Source organism: Hemitrygon akajei, chromosome 5 (assembly GCF_048418815.1).
Source record: "Hemitrygon akajei chromosome 5, sHemAka1.3, whole genome shotgun sequence".
Taxonomy (NCBI): Eukaryota; Metazoa; Chordata; class Chondrichthyes; order Myliobatiformes; family Dasyatidae; genus Hemitrygon; species Hemitrygon akajei.
In genome coordinates, this window is record NC_133128.1 from 137,270,560 (window position 1) to 137,293,117 (window position 22,558).

The 22,558-nt window shown below is 44.3% G+C and overlaps 1 protein-coding gene across 1 annotated transcript in view; it reads right to left on the reverse strand.

Annotated features, from left to right (window-relative positions):
• slc19a1 (solute carrier family 19 member 1) overlaps positions 1–22,558 on the reverse strand; it is a 48,953-nt gene that overhangs the window by 20,892 nt on the left and 5,503 nt on the right. Inside the window, exons 2-3 of the mRNA XM_073046614.1 lie at positions 6,307–6,907; positions 4,017–4,187 (exon numbers count right to left, since the gene is read on the reverse strand). Coding sequence (XP_072902715.1) covers positions 4,017–4,187; positions 6,307–6,907 — 772 coding nt within the window. The remainder of the gene's footprint in view (positions 1–4,016; positions 4,188–6,306; positions 6,908–22,558) is intronic.

Consider the following 22,558-nt stretch of genomic DNA (forward strand, 5'->3'; position numbering starts at 1 on the left):
TATGCAATTTCCTGCTTTCTGGCCCACGACTTAATGTCTCTACATCTCTCCATCTTCTCCTGACTTGCCCTCCTAGCTTTGTATCGCCTGTAATCTCAGATACATTGCAAACTTATTGACAGCCAACCCACTAATATTAATCCTTGTGGCACACCTCCCCTGCCCACCATCCAATTTAGCAGCCATCTGGAGGTTTCTGACTGATACTCTATCAATACCCACATTAGCCCAGTCAGACCAGATATATTATATCTACCGTCCTCCCTTTCTACCCTGATGGTTATTTATTTAGGGAAACAACATTGTATCAGGCCTTTACAGCCCAATGAACCAATTACACCCAGGTGGTCAGTTTACCGTCCAATTGGCTCATCTTTGAAATGTGGGAGGGAACCCACCCTGTCACAGGAAGACTGTCAGGGTCACTGGCATTGTAGTAGTGTTATGCTAACTGTTATACTACCATGCTGCCCCCTTCAATATCCATTACATTTACCAAAAGCTCTACCTAGCCAAATGATTACCTTCTATGTGCTCTACTCCTACATAGTTAATAGATTCCAGCATTTTCCCAACAATTTTGATCAATAACTGGCCCACGGTTCCCAGTTTTTCTCCCTCTCTGTTCCTGAATAACATTTGCCACGTTATAATTCACTTGGCTGTTCGAGCATTCAGGGAATTTTGGAAGCCCGTCACAAATACATTTACTGTCGATGTAGAGACCATCTTAAAAGGACGTAGAATAGGAGGAGTCAGGTTTGGAGAATTTGAGAGCTTTTGGTTTTATTAATTCATCCAATACTCGCTCATTAGGAATTTTAATCATTTTAAGTTCACCACTGTCTTTGGACCCCAGTACTTTCATTTTTCAAGGTCTTTTCAGTGAAGACAGACATATTTGATAACATCCATGCTATTCCATTATTCTCCATTATAGAACATAGAAGACAGAACACTACAACACAGTTCCTGCCCTTTGGCCCACAATGCTGTGCTGACCTTTTATCCATACCATTTACTTCAGTCACCAAGTTGCTCACATGCAATCTATTTTATATTACTGTAGATTACACCCATTCTACTTTCTCTCTGTTAGTTTTTGAATTTACTTTTTTAAAAAATCCCATCTATTCTGTTATTTATTACTCCGGTTTGCAGTGGCCACTGTCAACAGCGTCTATGAGCACAAGGAACCGCAGTGAGACACAGGCGAAGTGTTCTTTAGCAAGAGGATTAAAAATACCTTGTTTATGTTTGGTTCAAAAGGTTAATCTAGTGGTAAATCTGTGTAAATCTGTCCCATGAGACTCCAGTTTTCTTCATTTTAAAAGGATTTGCTCCCAGTTTCAATCTACAGCATTTATTTACATATTAGATAAAATTCTAGTTAACAAGTAGAATTAGCCAGTTGATAATGTAATTTATTAACAAACTAGAGAGGCTTGGCAGGCTGGGAGGGGTGTTTCAAGTGTACCATGTGGGAGCTAATGTAATCACTACATCTGCAGTGAGAGTGCACAATTTGCGGAATTTCAGCTCAGAGTTCACAAGCTCGAGTCTAAGATGCGGACACTGTAATGCAGTGGGCAAAGGGCAAAGTTACTTGGATACTTTGTTCCAAGAGGTACTCACAACCTTTGGGTTCAGTACAGTAGAATGGGCCGGTCAAGTGCAACTGGACTATGTGTGAGGCAGATACGAGGATCCAAAGGTTGGTGTTGGAAGACTCCCAGTTCTTCAAATTGCCCAGCAGGTACAAAACGCTTGTATCCTGTGAGGAAAAGTGCAGAGACGGTAGAGTAAACTGACCACACCACTGTTGTTCAGGGCCATTCAAAATGGAGGTGTGAAATGGATCAGCAGGAATCGGAATACAGTATTCTCAGTAGCTAAAAGCTACTATTCCCATTGGTTTAGGAGCCAGCCTAGTGCCAGGATATTTCCCTGAGAATGGAGAAGAATGAAGCAGGACACACCATGTGTGAACTAACAGCATTAGACAAAGGAGGTTCTGCTGAGGTACAAGAGCAACCAGGACACAATTTAGAAAGCAGAATCACAAAAGGAAATGTCTAAAGATCACTATGTGAGTCACAGGTGAATTGGCACAGGCAACAGAATCAGAGGTTTGATTGCGTGGTTCAAAGATGACTGGGAAAGTGAGCTTCAATTCATGGAGCACTGGAATAAGGAAAGAGGAAACTGGAAGAGGCTTCACTGGAATTGTACTAAGCCATTTGTCCTGGTGACCATTCAGGTGACCACCAGGACAATTAGGCCATTCAGCCAATCAATTATGTTCCACCATTTGATCATGACTGATTTATTATCCCTCTTAACCCATTCTCTTGGTTTCTCTCCATAACTTTTGACACCCTTACTAATCAAGGACCCATCAACCCTTGTTCAAAATATATCCAATGGCTTTGCCTCTACAGCCATCTGTGACAATAAATTCCATGGATTCACTACCCTCTGTTTAATTGATTTAACTTACCATAAATGGGAGATTTGGATGTTGTGAGAAATTTAGAAAGGTAGCCAGGGCAAAACAATCTAGCTGTTAACAAAATGCGCAATGATAAAGAGAGCCTGGAGAGAGAGAGAGAGAGAGAGGGAGAGGGAGAGAGACACACACACACACACACAAAATACTGGAGGGACTCAGTAAGTCAGGCAGCACCTACAGAGGGGAATAAACATATAGTCCTGGTTGAAGTTCTCGGTCTGAAATGTTAACTGCTTATTCTGCTCCATAGATGCTGCCTGACTTGCTGAGCTCCTCCAACATTTTGTGTGTGTTGCTAATGATACAAAGTGCATGTCTAGAAAGGCAAAGCATACAAACATAGGATTACTGTGCCATTTGGAAGCAGGACAGGAAAAACCGGGTGAAAGGACACAACTGAAGGCTCTTCATCTAAATGCATGCCACATTCATAAGACAGGCCAATGAATAGTTCAGATAGAAGTAAATGGGTGAAGCTGACAGGCCTTTGTAGGCATCTGTTGGCATAGTGACCAAGGACGGGAATTAGGTGTTGCAGGATGCTTAATTTTTCCAAAGGTCAAACAGAAAGGAGATGATCCTGATATTAACAAATATGATGTGTTGACATAAAGGAATTGGTCACAGAAAGGTAAACAAAATCAGTTTGGGCAGACTGGAAAATCTGAAAAGGATAGAAAAGAATGCTGGTAAGCCCTATGCAGTATCTGTTGGCCCAAGAAGCTCAGTTACTGAATGTCTTCAGGACAGAAAAGGATTTCTAGAGCAACACACAAACAGCTGCAGGAACTCAGAGGTTCAGATAATATCTATCTAGGGAGAGAAATGAACAGTCAACTATTTTCCGATGTTAAGGGAATTAGGGGTCTGAGTTAGTGCAGGAAGGCGGCACTGAGGCAACATGTCAAACAGGATCTTATTAAATAGCAGTGGGTAAAAGGGGCTGAATGGCCTACTCCTGCTCATATTTATCATCTCAAGCTTAAACTCAGTTTAACAGCAGTCTTTTTGCATCTAATACTACCCTTAAACCCTTTGGCCACAGCAAACCACAATAATGTTTTTTTAAAAAATCACAGCAGAATTTATCATGGAAGATGATGGTTTATGCATAAATGCCACCACTCGTTCACCATTTTGGCTCCGGCAGCCGGTTGTGATCTGGGACTCACCTCAGCAGGTGAGGGGAACGGATCCCACAGTAACTGTGAAAAGGGGAACTGGAATCCAGGAGGAAAAATTGTCTGGAGTTAAAGAGAAGGGAAGGGGGAGAAACTGGGAAGCTGGTGAAAAATCAAAATAACTACAGAGGTTTGAAATCTGAAAACCAGAAATTGCAGCAGAAAAGGCCAACCCTGCAGGAAGAGGAAGAGCTAACACTTCTAGTTGGAGACCCTGACCAGGTTTTTAACCTTTGACTGGAAAGCCTTCACAGAGCTGTCAGGTAGAGGGACGTCAACCTCACACATCATTCACAAGAGCAGTAAGTACAAATCCTCCGTACTAAGTAGTGTTGCAACAGCATCCACGCCTCCGTTGTAGACACCTCTGTTTTCCCTGGAAGGATATATGTCGTCCCAGAGGATCTGTACGTAGTAGACCACCAGGTAATAGCCAGAGGAGTTAAAAATCCACCATAGGGACCACAACTTCAACCGGTGAGATCGCACAGTATCTGCACAAAGAGAAACAAAGGCAAGGAATGAGAATCAGGTTGGGAGACGGGGCCAGGTATCCCACTGCATCAGGTTTACAAAGGACACAGCCTCCCTCAACATAGTGAGACTGCTTCAACAAATATTAATAATCATCAGGAACACATTGCTCACATTAACCAAGAGAGGGAAGGGAGGGGATGAAGGGAGAGTGGGGATGGAGGGGGAAAGAATCAACGAGTTTATTATTTGACTATAGCAAATAGGAGCAGAATTAGACAATTTGGCCTCTCGAGTCTGCTACACCATTCAATCATGGCTGATTTATTTTTGCTTTTAATGTCATTCCCCTGCCCTCTCTCCATAACCTTTGATGTCCTTACTATTCAAGAACCTTTAAATGTCCCCAATGACTTGGCCTCCACAGCTGTCTGTGGTAATAAATTCCATAAATTCACCACCCTCTTTTTAAAGAAATTCCTCCTCATCTGTGTTCCAAAGGGCGAACTTTGTTTGTAACAACATGATGGGTAATGTGTAATGGTCACAATCATTCCTCAGTGGTTGGGAAGATGTTGGAGGCAATTGTTAAGGATGAGATTATGAGGTACATGGTGACATAGGACATGATAGGACAAAGTCAACATGGTTTCCTTAATGGAAAATCTTGCCTGGCGGTGGAGGAGATTACAAGTAGAATAGATAAAGGGGTGTTGTTTATTTGGACTTTCAGAAGACCTTTGACAAGGTGCCACACGCAAGACTGCTTACCAAGTTCAGTGCCCATTGTATTACCGGAAAGGAAAGTTACCTGCATGGTTAGAGCATTGGCTGACTGGTAGGAGGCAGCAAGTGGGAATAAAAGGATCCTGGCTGCCAGTGACTCATGGTCGGTGTTGGGACTGTTTCTTTTCATGCTGTATGTCAATGATTTAGATGATAGATGGCCTAGTTGCCAAGTTTGCAGATGATATGAAGATTGGTAGAGGGACAGGTAGTGTTGAGGAAACAGGAAGGCTGCAGAAGGACTTGGGCAGATTTGGAGAATGGGCAAGAATGAGGCAAATTAAATACAATGTTGGAAAAGGTCATGCACTTTGGTAGAAGAAATAAATGTGTGGACTACTTTCTAAATGGGGAGAAAATCCAAGTATCTGAGTTGCAAAGGGACTTGGGAGTCCTTGTGCAGAACACCCTAAAGGTTAACTTGCAGGTTGAGTCGTTGGTGAGGAAGGCAAATGCAATGTTAGCATTCATTTCAAGAGGTCTAGAATACAAGAGCAGGGATGTGAAGCTGAAGCACTGGTGAGGCCTCACCACGAGTATTGTGAACAGCTTTGGGCGCCTTATCATAGAAAAGATGTGCTGGCATTGGAGAGGGTTCAGAGGAGGTTCACAAGGATGATTCCAGGAATGAAAGGGTTATCTTACGAGGAATGTTTGGTGGCTCTGGGTCTGTACTCACTGGAATTCAGAAGGATGATGGGAAATCTCATTGAAACCTTTCAAATGATGAAAGGCCTAGACAGAGTAGATGTGGAAAGGATGTTTCCCATGATGGGAGAGTCTAGGACAAGAGGGCACAGCCTCAGGATAAATGGGCATCCATTTAAAACAGAGATGTGGAAAAATTTCTTTAGCCAGAGGGCGGTGAATTCGTGGAATTCATTACCGCAGGCTGCTGTGGAGGCCAGGTCATTGGGTAGATTTAAGGCAGAACTTGATAGGATCTTGATTCAACATGGCATCAAAGGTTATGGGGTGAAGGCCGGGGGAGTGGGGCTGGGAAGAAGAAAAAAAGATCAGCCATGATTGGATGGTGGAGCAGACTTGATGGGCCAAATGGCCTCATTTCTGCTCCTGTCTTATGGTCTAACCGTGAAGGTAAGCTTCCATTTAGCTTCTGCTGTCTAGTTTGTGGAGGAAGGTTGTGTACAGACAGGATCACCAGCAGGGAATGTGCAATTGGGAATCAGGAATGATCAGAATGGTGCCATTGGATCTCTCAGATACACAGGAAAGCGCCTATGAGACAGTGCACCCATCTGAAAAAATATTGTGTCACTCCCTCAGCATTGATGGGAATGGCAGGTTATCTCCTGTCTCTTGGAAGATAGCGTTAAAATAGGGTTCACTAACTTTTGAGCTCCATCATCATCTTCACCAGCGCCAAATCTCGCCAGTCCCACTTCCGGTGAACCTTGGGTTTCTGGCTGACTAGCATGATGGAGGTCGGCTGTGTGCCATCCACCTCGTACTTGACGGCCCCGTTGGCTTCCAGGGCCTTCTTGTTGAAGAACATGGTCCGCTTGGGCCTCTTCAGGAAGAGGGTCAGGGTGAAGGCAAAGGTCACACAGCCCAGGGAGATATAGTTCATGGTGCAGAAGGGCATATTTCCCAGCGTGACAAAGAGCTGGCCGAGCACCGAGCTGACGAAGACACCCAGCTGGACAGAGGAGCGAGAGTAGCTGGCCACCTTCTGATACGACTTGGGTGTGACCAAGGTGAAGATATACGAGGAGTAGGCGATGCGGGCGGCCATGGTGATCCCGTAGAAGAACTCCATGAACTGCATCTGAAGCACTGTGGTTCCAAAGAGCAGCAGGAGCCAGATGGCCACATGGCTGAGACTCTGCAGGATGAGCATCGGCTTATAGCGGAGGTAGTCCGTCAGCAGGAAGATGGGCACCAGCACAGACATGTAGGAGTACGACAACACTGGCGTAATCTCATTGGTGACCTGGAGAAAGATGAGACAGAGTCAGAACCTGGTTTAACATTACTGGCACATGTCATGACATTTGTTGTCTTGTAGGAGCAGTACAGTGCAATACGTAATTTCAAAAATAAGCTATTTTTTAAAAATGGTGAAGTAATGTACATGGGCTTAGTATCCAATCAGAAACCCAATAGCAGAGGGGAAGAAGCTGTTCCTAAAATGTTGGGCGTTCCTGAGAACAGAAAGGAGGATGTTTAACTCTTTAATGCCAGATTGCTCAACACTAGCTTATGTCCCAGTTTTGATGTTCCCAGAAGTGTCCCCAAACAAATCCTGATACCAAAGCCATAGTGGCTTGGATGAGGAGAAAGGGCTGGTTGGTGGTTGGTGCACAAACTTGGTGGGCTGAAGGGCTTACTTCTAGCTGTGGGCTTCTGTAGACTCACTGGCTGATGGAGAGAAAGGGGAAGAGGGGGAGAAGTTTTGGGAGTTCCTGAGCTTTGGGTCCAAGTGAAGGGACCGATGCTAATGGCAGGGCAACCAATTGTGTAAGAGCAGCTCAGTGGCTCCTGGGTCCTAGGTTTAGTCTGGACTGGGTGCAGTCTGTGTGGAATTGCTACATACCTGCTGTGTCCATGCTGGTCTCCCTGGCTGTTCCAGTTCCCTCCCACATCCCAAGACACGTAAGCTGCTAGGTTAATTGGCAGCTGAAAATAGCCCCTTCACGTGTAAGTGAGTGGTAGAATCCAGGGGAGGGGGCAGTGGGGAGGAAAGTTTATGGTAATGTGAGGAGAATAAAATGGGATTAGCAAATGGATGCTTTATGGTTGATGCCAATCCAGTGGGCTGAAAGATGCTAAGAGAAGGTTTGACTGGAGCACAATTGTCTTCAGGTTGTACAGCTGAGGGAGAGGTGAAGCCTTGTACAGCCAGGCAACTATTTTCAATGATATGCCACCCAGCTACTGGCCACCTCTATCTGTGGGATCAGACATGGCTTGATATCTTATCCCTAAACCTTTATTCTTCACTGATCAATATTCCTGTCAAACAGCTCTCCTGGGCTTCAGAACCTTTTCTCCTGAGCTATCATAACCTGTACCAGTTATCATAAACACAGAAGATTCTGTAGATGCTGAAAATACAGAACTGATTTCACTGGAATCTCCATCTCCAGTCTGAGCATGAAACAATCACACTACAGTTTTCCTTTTCTTTCTCTGTCCTCTCGCTTCTTGTTTGTTTTCCATTCTTGTAACATTTAATAAAATAAGCATATGTAACAGGGTTTATGCCTCATTCTTAACATCCGAAGAACCTTTGGATCACAAAAATATCATGATCCAACAGCATTACAGGCCAGGAGCAGGGATGGATGACAGTTGAGGCTGGAGGAGGTTCGGCAAAGGGAGGGTCAAGGCTACGGGGCGGGGAGGGTAATTTGCACCAAATGGACAGCTGAATCAAGGCCTAGAGACAGTGAAGATGGTGGATGAAGGGGATGCTGCGCATTACGTCTAGGGCAGCCAGATTTGGGAAGAACTGACCCTTCAAACGCCACAGGTAGGGGCAGACCGATGAGGCGAGGCAGAGCTGGAGATGGATGGCTCTGCAGAGGAGAAAGTTGGTTTTTGCAGTGCATGGTTCAAAGTTCAACTTAGGACTGACCCTGCTCAGATGGAAGCAGGTTACACGAGGACAAAGATTTAGATCTTCCAGGATTAGAAGGTTCAAGGGAAGCAATCGAGAGTTCACACTCTCATTAGCTTGTCATACAGCACAAAAACAGGCCCCCCAGCTCATTTCATCTATGATCTATCGTTGGACATTCTGTATCATTACGGTGTCCTAATCAGCAGCGGGAGCAGCTCAGAGAGGAGTAAATAAAAGTACAGAAGGGACAAGCAGAGCAGCCATTGTTGGAAGTGGGCCAGAGGTGAGAGTAGGGTGCCAGGCTTTGAGGAGGCTTTAGCTCGGAAGAGGTGTCAGCTTTGGGGAAGTCTCTTTTAAGTTTCCCTTTCTCTTACTCTGTTAGGGGTACTCAGTGTAGTTTCAATGGCCATCGTGTTTTCTTCATGTCGGATGTTGGAGCCCTGGGAGACCCAGAGTCTCCCAGGGAGCTACACCTTCATGAAGTGCATCCAGCTGCAGCTCCTTGAAGACCGTGTTAGGGATCTGGAGCAGCAGCTGGATGATCTTCGGCTTGTACGGGAGAGTGAGGAGACCATTGATTGGAGTTACAGGGAAGTAGTTACCCCTAAGTTGCAGGAGGTGAGTAGCTGGGTGACTGTCACGAGAAGGAACAGGACAGGACAGTGAATAGGCAGTTACTGCAGAAAGGAAAGAGGGAGACGAGAGGAGTGCTAGTGATAAGGGACTCGATAGTGAGGGACGTAGACAGGAGATTCTGTGGACGTGAACAAGACACCCAGATGGTATGTTGCCTCCCTGGTGCCAGGGTCAGGGACGTCTCGGATCACATCCACAGCATTTTGTTTGGTTGGGGGGGGGGGGGGGGGGGGAGTAGCCAGATGTCTTGGTACATATTGATAACAGGGACATAGAAGGAAAAACAAAGAGGCCCTGAAGAGAGAATTTAGAGAACTAGGCAGAAAGCTGAGAAGCAGGACCTCCAGGGTAGCAACTTCTGGATTGCTACCCGTGCCATGCGCCAGTGAGGGTAGAAACAGGATGATCTGGCAGATTAATGTGTGGTTGAGAAGCAGGTGCAGGGGGCAGGTCTTTACGTTCTTGAATCATTGGGATCTCTTCTGGGAGAGGTATGACCTGTACAAAAAAGACGGGTTGCACCTGAACCCGAGGAGGACCAATATTATTGTGGGCAAGTTTGTTAGAGCTGTTGGGAAGGGTTGAAACTAGTTTGTTAGGGGATGGGAACCAGAGTGAAGGGACTCAGGATAGGACGGGTAGTAAGAAAGCAAAGATAGAATGCAGTAAGACTGTCAGGAAGGACAAGTAGATGATAGGACAAAATTGCAGCCAGCATCGTGAGTATCAGTGCATTAGGGATACAGAATCAGAAAGGGTAGCAAATACAAAGTGTTATATCTCAATGCACAGAGTATAAGAAATAAGGTGAATGATCTCATTGCACTATTACAGATTGTCAGGTATGATGTTGTTGAAGGATGATTGTAGCTGGGAGCTGAATGCTCAAGGTTACACCTTGTTTCAGAGGGATGGAAGGAGGCAGAGGGGCGTGGTGTGCTCTGCTTGTAAAGAATGGCATCAAATCAGTAGAAAGATGTGACATAGGATCGGAAGATGTTGAATCCTTGTGGGTTGAGTTAAGAAACTTCAAGGGTAAAAGAACCTGATGGCAGTTGTATACAGGCCTCCAAAGTAGCTGGGATGTGGACCACAGATTACAACGGGAAATAGAAAAGTTGTATCAAAAGGGCAATGTTATGATAGTCATGGGAGATTTCAACACAAAAGTAGATTGGGAATACCAGAATGGTAATGGATTTCAAGAAAGTGAATTTGTTGAATGCCTACGAGTGGCTTTTTGGAGCAGCTTGTCGTTGAGTCTACTAGGAAATCAGCTGCACTGGATTGGGAGCGATGTAATGAACTGGAGGTGATTAGGGAGCTGAAGGCAAAAGAACCCTTAGGAGACAGCGATCACAATATGATTGAGTTCAACTTGAAATTTGATAGGGAGAAAGTAAAATCTGACCTAGTAGTATTTCAGTGAAGTAAAGGAAATTACAATATTACAAGAGAGGAGTTGGTCAAATTAAATTGGAAGAAGATGCTGTCAGGGATGACAGCAGAGAGGCAACGGCTTGAGTTTCAGGGAAAAATGAGGAAGATGCAGAATAGATGCATTCCAAAAACAAAGAAGTACTTAAATGGCACAATACTGTAGTACAACCGTGGCTGACAAAGGACGTCAAAGCAAAAGGGAGGGCATACAACAAAGCAAAAATTAGCGGCAAGATAGAGAATTGGGAAGCTTTAAAAAACCTGCAGAGAGCAACTAAAAGAATTGTTAGGATGGAAAACATGAAAGATGAAAGCAAGCTAGCAAGCTATATCAAGGTGGATAGAAAAAGCTGTTCCAAGTAGAGATGAGAGTGGATATAGGACTGCTAGAAAATGAGGCTGGAGACATAATAATGGGGAACAAGGAGATGGCAGATGAACTAAATGAGTATTTTGTATCAGTCTTCACTGTGGAAGACATTAGCAGTGTGCCAAGGTGTTGAAGATGTGAGGGAAGTGAGTGCAGTTACTATTACAAGGGAGAGGGTGCTCAGAAAGCTGAAAGATCTAAAGGTGCACAAGTTACCCAGACCTGATGAACTGTTCTAGGGTTCTGAAAGAGGTAGCAGTAGAGACTGTGGAGGCGTTAGTAATGATCTTTCAAGGATTGTTGGACTCTGGCATGGTTCCTGAGGACTGGAAAATTACAAATGTCACTCCACTCTTTAAGAAAGGAGGGAGGCAGCAGAAAGGAAACTCAAGACCAGTTAGCCCGTCCTCAGTGGTTGCGAAGATGTTGGAGTCAATTGTTAAGGATGAGGTTATGGAGTACTTGGTGACACAGGACAAGATAGGACACAGTCAGCATGGTTTCCTTAATGAAAATCTTGTCTGACCAACTTGTTGGAACTCCTTGAGGGGATTACAAGAAGGATAGATAAAGGGGATGCAGTGGATGTTGTATATTTGAGTTTTCAGAAGGCCTTTGACTAGCTGCTACACACGAGGCTGCTTACAAGTTAAGAGCCCATGGTATTACAGGAAAGTTACTAACATGGTTAGAGCATTGGCTGATTGGTAGGAGGAAGCGAGTGGGAATAAAAGGATCCTTTTCTGGTTGGCTGCCAGTGACTGTTGGTGTTCCGCAAGGGTTGGTGTTGGGACCGCTTCTTTTTATGCTGTATATAAACAATTTAGATGATGGCTTTGTTTGCAAGTTTGCAGTTGATATGAAGATTGGTAGAGGGGCAGGTAGTGTTGAGGAAACAGGAAGGCTGCAAAAGGACTTAAACAGATATAGAGGACGGCAAGAAAGTGACAAATGAAATACAATGTTGAAAAATGCTTGGTCATGCACTTTGGTAAAAATAAATGTGCAGGCTAATTTCTAAACAGGGAGAAAATCCAAGACTTTGAGTTGCAAAGGGACTTGGGAGTCCTTGTGCAGAACACCCTAAAGGTTAATTTGCAGGTTTAGTCAAATGCAATGTTAGCATTCATTTCAAGAGGTCTGGAATACAAGAGCAGGGATGTAATGCTGAGGCTTTATAAGGCCTTAGCTTGAGTTATGGGCTCCTAAGAAAAGATGTGCTGGCATTGGAAAAGTTTCAGAAGAGGTTCTCAAGGATAATTCTGGGAATGAAAGAGTTATCATAGGAGGAACATTTGACGGCTGTGGGCCTGTACTCACTGGAATTAAGAGGGACTGGGGAGTGGGGGATCTCATTGAAACATTTTGAATGTTGAAAGGCCTAGACAGAGTAGATGTGGAAAGGATGTTTCCCATGATGGGAGAGTCTAAGACAAGAGGGCACAGCCTCAGGATAGAGGGGTCCATTTAAAACAGAGATGCGGAAAATTTTCTTTCGCCATAGAGTAGTGAAGTTGTGGAATTTGTTATCACAGGGAGCTGTGGAGGCCTGGTTGTTGAGTTTGTTTAAGGCAGAGATTGATAGATTCTTGATTGACCATGCCATCAAATGTTACGGGGAGAAGGCCAGGGAGTGGAGCTGGGGATGGGGGGAGAAAAAGGATCAGTCACGATTGAATGGAGGAGCAGACTCGATGGGCCAAAAGGCCTAATTCTACTCCTATGTCATATGGTCTTATCTCGAGGAGACCTAAAAGTAAAGACTTCAGAGTTAGCATGAGGCTGGAAGGGCTGCTATATGAAGATACATTGGGTAGCCAAGGAAAGAAGCAACAAAAGGAAGGCAAGAGAGGTGGATGTGGCGGCTAACCACTTCAGCGGCTGCAGATAGGATGGGACTGTACTCACAGTCATGGTCAGAACTGCCCTTTGTGCAGCTGGAGAGAACTGTACTGATGCCAAGGCTGACAATGGAAGGGACTCCCTGAACATTGTACTCAACTGAGTGATCACCGGACTGGAACCCTCGGCTATAACAGGACTGCTCACTGTGGAGCAGCCTGCCCCAAAGGTGGTAACTAACCTAGATAAGGGAGAGAGACAGAGTCAGAGGGAGACAGACACAGATTGGGGGGGGAGGGGGGGGGAGGAGAGAGAGATGCAGAGAGAGAGGGAGAGAGAGACGGGGGAGAGAGACAGACAGGGGGAGAGAGACAGAGACAGACACACACACACACACACACACACAGAGGGAAAATAAACAAATGTGGAAAAAGACAAGATCACTTGATTGGGATGACGCCACTAAGCAGCTTTGAGTGGCTTCTGAATGCAGAATGGGAGGTGATTGTTACAATTACTTAGGCAGTAACACAGAGGTTACAGTAACAGAAACTGTTTGTTTAAAAGAGAATAAAATTCATTTTATAGGAGATTAAGAATGGGACCTTTGATCCATATTCTATTTTGATGGAAAATGGCTTAGGCATGAAATCCTCTGTCGAAGGCATTCACAATTGGTTACTAATCTCCAGAGTCTTCACACCAACCTTCATTTATCTGTCAATTATTACACAAGAATTCTTCTACAGCCGAGTTGCTAGGGCTCCTCCTGAGGCTGTGTGCTTCTGGACAATCATGTACATCCCTAAAACGTAGAACACAGAACAGTACAGCACAGACAAAGGCCCTCTGGCCCACAATGTTGTGCCGAACTGATTAAACTCGCAGTTAAATGCCTAACTAAACTAATCCCTTGTGCAGTCAGAAGGGCATATCCCTCCATTCTTTGCACATTTGTGTGCCAGTCTAAGAGCCTGTATTGTACTTGTCTTCATCACCATTCCCGACTGCATTCTACAAATCTCTGTATAATAAAATCTTAACCCTCACATCTCCTTTGAACTTACCTCCTGTAACCTTAAATACATACGCTCAAGTATTAAAATTTTTGACCCTAGGAAAAAGATTACAGTTGTCCACTCTTATTTACGCCTCTCATAATTTTTATAAACTTCTATCATGTATCCTCACAGCCTCCCCTACTCCAGGAAAAACAAACAAAATTTGTCCAACCTCTCATCATAGCCCATGTCCTCTGATCCAGGCAGCATCCTGGTAAACCTCTTCTGCACCTTCAGAACTGAACGCGATGCTCCAGCTGTGGCCTAACAGGAGTTTCACAAAGCTGCAACATAACTTCCCAACCCTTGAACTCAATATCTCGACTGGTAAAGGCAAGCATCCCACATGCCCTCTTTACCACCCTATCAACCACTTTCAGAGAGCTATGGACTTGGACCCCAAGATCCCTCAGTACATCAACACAGTTAAGGATCTTTCCAGTACCAGTATACTGTCCTTCTACATTTGATCTCCCAAATTGCAACATGTCACATTTACTAAATTAAGCTTCAAGTGCCATTTCTCCATGCACATCTGCGACTAATCTATATCCCACGGTATCCTGGGGCAATATTCAATGCTATCCACAACAGCAATCTTTTAATCATCTGCAAACTTACTAACCCACGATTTACACTTTTATCCAAGTCATAAATATCACAAACAGCAAAGGTTTTAGTATGGATCCCTGTGGAACACCAGTGGTCACAGACCTCCAACCAGAATAAGTCCCATTGACCATTATACTCTGTCTTCTATAGGCAAGCCAATTCCAAATCAAACATACAAGTCACCATGGATCACATACACCCTGATCTGGGTGAGGGACCCTGATTATAGGAGCTAAGGCATTGAGTAGAGGAGTTGGGATGTTAAGTTGAAGTTGTAGAAGACATTGGTAAGGCAAAGTTTAGTGAAATGTGTGCATTTATGAGCACATACCTATAGGATACCAATAAGCTCAAAAGTGCAGAGAAAATTAACAAGGATTTTTCTGGGACTTGAAGTGACCCAAGTTATAGGCAAAGATTGAATAGCTTAGGACTTTATTCAGTGGAGCACAGGAGAATGAGGGGAAATCTTGTAGATACAGTATACAGAATTATCAAAGGGTGGTGTGAGTACGGAACTAACTGTCAGCTAAAGTGGTAGATGTGAGGTCAATTGTAATATTTAAGAGGTTTGGATAGGTACATGGATGAGGGAGCTGTGAAAGGCTATGGTCCAGCTGCAGGTACGTAGATGGAACTAGGCAGAAGACCAGGCTGCCATTTACTAAAGGGTCTCTTTCTGTGATGTAGTCAAACATGTTACTAAAATTCATCTTGGCAATATCCACTGCTTTACCTTCATTAATCAGTTGTATTGCCTCCTTGATCACAACTTACCCCACACAACACTACAACAGCTTCTCTACCTCCGATGTGGGACCCAACAGTCCATAGTTTTCAGGATTCTCTCCCTTTCCTTTCTTGAATAATTGACCAACATTAACTACTTGCTTCCCAACCGTTTACTATTTATGTTAATGACCTGGAAGAGGGAATAAAATACAAGGTTTCTGTCTTTGCCAATGATATTGAAACAGGTGGAAGGCCAAGTCTGCAATGGGATAGATTGACTGGAAAAAAAACAGGCAAACGGATAGTGTGGGGCAGTGGGAGTTAAAGCATTTCAGTAAGAGGAATCTTATAGGGGAAGATGTGAGCTGCTTTCACCAGAAACTCAAACGAGGGGACGGTTGTTTATAAATTAGATGCATAGACATTGCTTCTCTCAGAGGGCAAGGAGTCTCTTGAATTCTCTGCCCTGGGGTGGTGGAGGCCAGATCATTGAAAATACTTGGGTGGAGACAGACAAGAAATAAAGGGTTATGGAGTTCTGATACAGAACAGAAGGTGAGACCAGCATAGAGCAGCCATGTTCATATTGAATGATGTTACAGGCTTAAGGAGCCTTGTGCTGTGTTTTCTTATGTAAGTAGACAGTCCCAATTAGCCTAAAAAATCCAAATACACATTGCTTCAAAAATAATGCCTAGTATTGGTAATCCAGCATTTTAAGAAAGACAATTAGGTTTTCCTTTAGGAAAGGGACCAAATTATTCTAATTGGCATCATTGGTAAGAGAGAGGGGCAACAGCTGTATTTTAAAATTTATTTTCAGGGTACAGCACAGTAACAGGCCTTACTGGCCCAAACAATCACACCCACGTGACCAATGTGACACTTTCTGGAATGCGGGAGGAAACCAGAGCACCCAGATGCCAAATGGCAAATCCTTGGGGTAGCCGATGATCAGTTTTATTGGACTTCCAAAAGAAGTCAACTACCATAGGCATCACATCTGCCTCCTACACACAGCAGGTTTTAAAAAGCAGCAGTGTGATCATGTCCAGGCAGCTTGTTTCATTTATGTCAGATTAAAGATAAATATTGGCCCAACACTGGGGGGAGCTCCACTACCACTACCTACAACCCCTGGCCTGAATTCTATCGCTGGTTCTCTCTCCAAAGACAATGAATTTATCTAGCAATCTTTTCCACTTTACAAAGACTGTCGACTAGTTCACAAGGACCTCATTCAGATGTAAAAGTCAAGGCTTGATGAGATCTTCATATTCTTCACGAGTACCGTTTCACTGTCTTATATATATATATATCTTCTACACTTTTAAAATGAAAATTACCTTATTAGAAGTATAATATGGTTCTTTCTGGCTCCATACACTTCCTCAAGCCCTCTGTTAAACGAAAGAATAATCAGTGGAAGCCACTTTGAGTTGGAGCTGGGCCCAGGAATTAACATGGCTGGCTCTTATTGTCAACAGACCAGGATGAACCTTACCAACACCATCTTCTTGCCTCAGAGCCTTTAGTCCCCACATTTTATTCATCTCTTTCCCCCACCATCCCACACTCTGACCTCCCCATTCAGTATGTCCACTGTGAAGGAGCATTTATTCCTTGTTGAATGAGTAGAAAAATGTCTGCCTGAGCAACAAACCCCTCATCAAACAAACCTGACCAGTTCGTTAATGGGATTATTAATGACAACACATGGTATACACTAGCTTTATATTCCCTCAAACAGAAATAGTCAGGCTGGTCTACCAGGTGTTTAAAACAGTTGGATAAATTTCATCCTGTTGGAATCCAGAGAAAACTGATGAATAGGATTTGACAGCGGACTCTGCAAGGAGACCGGAGGCTTGGCTAGGTAGGAGAGTATCATATAAAAGCGAGGAATAAGGCAGGGAGATGGGGGAGGGAATGGAATGGGTTTCTGGAGCTGATGCAGCTCAGAGCACAGTCGCCGGCAAGGATTCATTACTGGTGCCTAGCTGTCAAATGTAAAACCAAAGTTATCCTGATGCAGTCTCTCAACCTGAAACCTCAACCACCCCTCTGCATTCGCGGATGCTGCTTGACCCGCTCAGTTCTTCCAGCAATTTGTTTCTTGCTCCAGGTCCCAGCATCCGCAATCTCTTGCGTAGGTCTTTTCCAGCTGGATTTTCAGATGAAGACTCCTGCAGTCCAAAGACTCCCCAAAAATACACCTCAGCGCTCCAGTCAGGAGAGACTGGGTGGTCCAGGCTGATTTCCTTAGAGTGAAGGAGGCCGAGAGGTGACTTTATATGAGTTCTTTAAAATTATACAACACATAAAGAGTCATAATTTTTGCTCCAGCGTAGGAGAGCCCAAAACTAGAGGCCATAGGTTTAAAGCGAGAAGGGGAAGATTTAAAAGGTATCCAAGGGGCAGTTTTTCTCCACACAAGTATGGCATGAACTGTATGCAGGTGGCGGAGCAGGTGCAATTACAATGTTTAAAAAACATTTGCATTAGGTCTAGCGGGATGTGGGCCAAATACAATTAACATGTACAAGATAGGTTGAAGGGCAGTTTTTCATGCTGTATAACTCTAGTAGGCCATTTGACCCATCTTACTGGTGCTAGTAGCTACTTCCTTTCTATTGCCCCATATTCTTGCAAAGTTGGCCATCTGGGTACATTTAGGTCAAATCTATTTTCCCCATCTTTCAAAGCTGTGTATTCCACATCTCAAATCACTCAAGTCAATAATATCTTATGCTTCTTTCGCTAATCATCTTAAACTTGTGTGCTCTAGTTCCCAACCTTCTTGCCAGTAAAAACGTGTTCACCTCATTTCCTCTACCAAACACCTCAAGATCAAATATCTCCATTAAGCCTGCCACCCACCGCCACCACCTTCTCTTCTGCACAGACAGGAACCCAAAAGCTCAATCTAACCATGTCCAATGACGATAAGACAAAGGAGCAGTATTGGGCTGTTCAGCCCATTGAGTCTGCCCCGCCATTTCATCATGACTGATTTATTATCCTTCCCCAACTCATTCTTCTGCCTTCTCCCCATCACCTTTGATACCCTTATTAAACAAGGGCCTATCAATCTCCACTTTAAATATCCCCAATGACTTGGCCTCCACAGCTGTCTGTGGCAAGGAATTCCAAGATTCACCACCCTCTGGCTAAAAAAATTCCTCTTCATCTCTGTTCCAAAGGGATGCTATTGTATTCTGACACTGTGCCTCTGGTCCTAGACTCTCAAACTACTGGAACCTTCCTCCCCACATCCACTCCATCAAGGCCTTATAATAATTGATAAGTTTCAATAAGAACCCCTCCATATTCTTCTAAACTCCAACAAATACAGGCCCAGAGCCATCAAACAAATTCACCTCATGTTAATCCTTTCATTTTTGGGATCATTGTTATGAATATCCTCTGGACCCTCTCCAATCCCAGCATATCCTTTCTGAGACAAGGGGGCTAAAACTGCTCACAACACTCCAAGTGTGGTCTGACCAATGCCTTATAAAGCCTCAGCTGATGAATGTGGAAGAAAAATGTGCAAGAATAACTCCACAATTGATGGCTTGAGACCAAGAGGATTCTCGGATCTATGGGCTGTTCCCGGGGATGCACACGGAGACCAACATCTGGTGCTGCTGGCAGATCATCAACTTGGTGAAAGACGCTCTTTGGTCGGCCCGAAACGATGGTCTACCAGTACACGGAGATGTCCGTGGGAGAATGCTGCCGACTGGCACATTCTCGGCTGCAGGAGTACGTGCTGAGGGATGCACTGAAACTCGGTGCGGCCACCGCAAGGGCCCGGTGGGGTAAGACCACAGTCTAGGGTTCTTCTCCCGCGGGAGTTGAGGGGTAGGGGGGTGGGGTGTATATCCCTCAACAAGGGTATGTAAATATGGAATAACAGTGCCACATGGGTGGCAAACAGAGTGGAAATGTAAAGACTGTAATGGAAACATTTGTAAAAGGACTGAGAGTCATTGAATGGTTTATTGTATATAATTTTATTTTTGAATAAAGTATATTTTGTTTTTAAAAAACTCAAGAAAAGGTAGATGAGAGAAGACTGTAACACTTTATCCTGCACTTTACTATTTTACTTTGAACTATCCTAACGGATTGATCTGTATGGACAATGTGCAAGACAAGTTTTCATGCACCTCAGTATATACAACAATAATAAACCAATTTACCTGACAGAGGCCTTTGAAACTAGCAGTAGGCTGGACTTTGAGATTTCTACTTGTGGAGAGGGATCAAAAGTAGGGCCCTAAGTCAGCAATGAATCAGATTTGGTAGAAACCAGAGCCTGGAAAGTAAAACTCAGTGTCACTGGTTGAGGAGAGGTTTATTAATGCAATGAAGGGAAACTAGAGTAGTCAGAGGAGCAGCAGGGTTTCCTGATAAGTTGAACAGAAGAGGAAAGGGAGTTGGCCCACATGGGATGTGTCTCTGTGCTGTGCACTGCAGAGAACTATACAGCAGATATGAAATGTAGTTAAGTGTAACATGCTGCACTTTACATTCTAGATAACTTTCATAAAATGGAAGGCTGCAGAACCACCATTAAGTTACAAATGAAGCTTCTACTTAATCCCCTACGACATTAGAAAGAAACTAACTGGACTGGGGTCAGGAAGGTGACCCGACTATTTAAAACAGGATTAGCATAACTTCATGCAATTACAATGAGGCCTATAGTTGGCTCTTCTCACAGAGCCAAAACCACTACATCAAGCGAATGCTGTCCCTCTCCCCCACAACCACCAGCTTGATCTGTTTGAATCATATCTGTCGAAAACAAGACAAACAGAAGGGGCGGGGGGAGAAATCTTTCATAGAGCATCTTGTACCATCTCTGAGCACTTTACAGTCAATGAAGTTACTCTGAAGTGTGGCCACTGTTATAATGCAGGAAACACAGCCAAACCACGCACAGCACCGAGCCATAAAACACAGAACAAAATTCTTCAGGGAAGCTTCAGTGATGTGGACTGCAGTCGTTCCTGCTGCCCTTCAACATGCTCTCATGGTTTTTGTACATCCACTTCAAAGAGCATGTGTACCCTCAGTCAAATAACTCATCAGAAGCACCCCTCTGGCGAGGCAACATTCCCTCGGTGCGATTTACTCACGCTGGGAACTAACACTGCTGCAGTGGGATTTCACAGGCTCACACAGCACACAGGCCCTTCAGCCTACTGAGACCCTACTGATCATCCAAGACCCATCTTCACTAATTTTGTTTCGTTCTATCATTCTGGAGTTGCTCTATTGCTAGCCGTACCCTATGGAATCTGTCAGTGGATTGCAAACTTTGTGACAGGAAGGAAGCGGTATACAAAGCTGGGTTTCTACTTTTCTCACGGATGCTGCCTGACCTGCTGAGTTCTTCCAGCGTTGTGCATGCATCCCTGGGTTCCTACTTGTCTGATCCAATGTCTATACGCACAGCACACACAAAATGCTGGTAGAACACAGCAGGCTAGGCAGCATCTATAGGGAGAAGCGCTGTCGACGTTTCGGGCCGAAGGGTCTCAGCCCGAAATGTCGACAGTGCTTCTCCCTATAGATGCTGCCTAGCCTGCTGTGTTCTACCAGCATTTTGTGTGTGTTGTTTGAATTTCCAGCATCTGCAGATTTCCTCGTGTTTGCTCTATATGCACAGGCTCTCCCCAAGGCTGTGTTCTTTCACCCCTCCTGTTCTCACTTTCTACAAATAACTATACCTCCACAGAGAAGTCCATTAAAAGCTCTAAGTCCGTGGATGACATGACTGTGGTTGGTCTCATCTCGAATAATGATGTGACCTCCTGTCAAAGAGAGGTAGACAGGCCTGCAGCGTGGTGCGCTCATAACAACTTGAAACTTAATGCTATCAAGGATTGTCTTTGCTGACAAGCCTCTACCTGACACCCCCCCCCCCCCCCACCCACCACAGTGGAAATTAATGGTGTCTGTGGTCAAGCCATTCAAATTCCTGGGACTACCATTATGTTACGTTCTTCACTTGGAAAGCTCAGCAGAGATTGGTTGTTCCTACACCAGCTTAGGAAACTTAACATCTCAGGGGGTATCCTGATGAATTTTTACTCATCCTTCATTGAGAGTGTTGTGACCACCTCCATCACCGTTTGGTTTCCCTACAGCAAGTGGTCCACTCAGCAAAGAAGATCATTGGCTATCAGCTAACAACATGAACAGACCTATTCATCGCCAGAGTGAAGAAAAGAGCTGAAACAATTACTGCTGACTCCAGTCACCTATTCACCAAACTGCCATCCATCACCACCAGGACTACACATCATCTCTGAAGCTTCTTGCCTGTAGCTATCCAGCTTCCTGACAAAACTCACTCAGGTGTAATACCCTAACTGTCCCTGCACAGCATCTGTTAAATGGCCATTCCTGGTCTCCTTGTTCTGTTGGTAATGATTGAGTCTGTTGGTACATTCACATTTCAGCTTAATTATTGACATTTGTGTATGAGACTGTTCTGTTCATTGTTGATTGCTTATGGCTGTTTTGTCTTGTAAATTAAATTGCTGGTTGTCTGTTATGGTATTGTCCTGTGTTTTATGCTTGGCACCGAACCACAATCAGTTCTGATATGTTACACATAGTGCCAATAAAGTGATTCTGCAGCTACTGTCCCATCTTCCCCAATGCTACCACTACCCATGCATCAGCAGTAATCTACAGCCGGCAATTCATCTACTGACCTACATAGGTATGAGACAAAACCTATTGTCGCTGATTAACAATAGGTGAGGTATGAGACAAAACCTATAGTCGCTGATTAACTAAACTCTGAAACTTGCTCCTCAATCACACTTTACTTGCTTGGGCACAAGGAGAACAGGACAACCCTGGTCAACCACACTGTTGTGGTTGTCTGTGGCCATTTTTACACAGAATTGCCTGGCTGTTACAGATATTGGCCATTTAGTAAACTGTGCATGTTGAAATTCCTTATTTGCAAGATCAATCGCCATTCACAAGTACAGGCATTAAAAGTCAATAGAAAGTAAGTTAACAACTGATGATACTTTGAAGTTAGTAAAGTTACGGTCCCCAGTGGTATATGCCTTGCCCGTGCATCCTTTGATACACCCGTACCTTTCTCTCACCCTCTGCCAGAAGGTGGTGAATTTGTGGAATTTGTTGCCACTTGCAGCTGTGGAGGTCAAGTCGTTGGGTGTATTTAAGGCAGAGATTGATAGATTCTTGATTGGACACGGCATCAAAGGTTACGGGGAGAAGGCTGGGAAATGGGGTTGAGGAGGGGAAAAAAGGATCAACCATGATTGA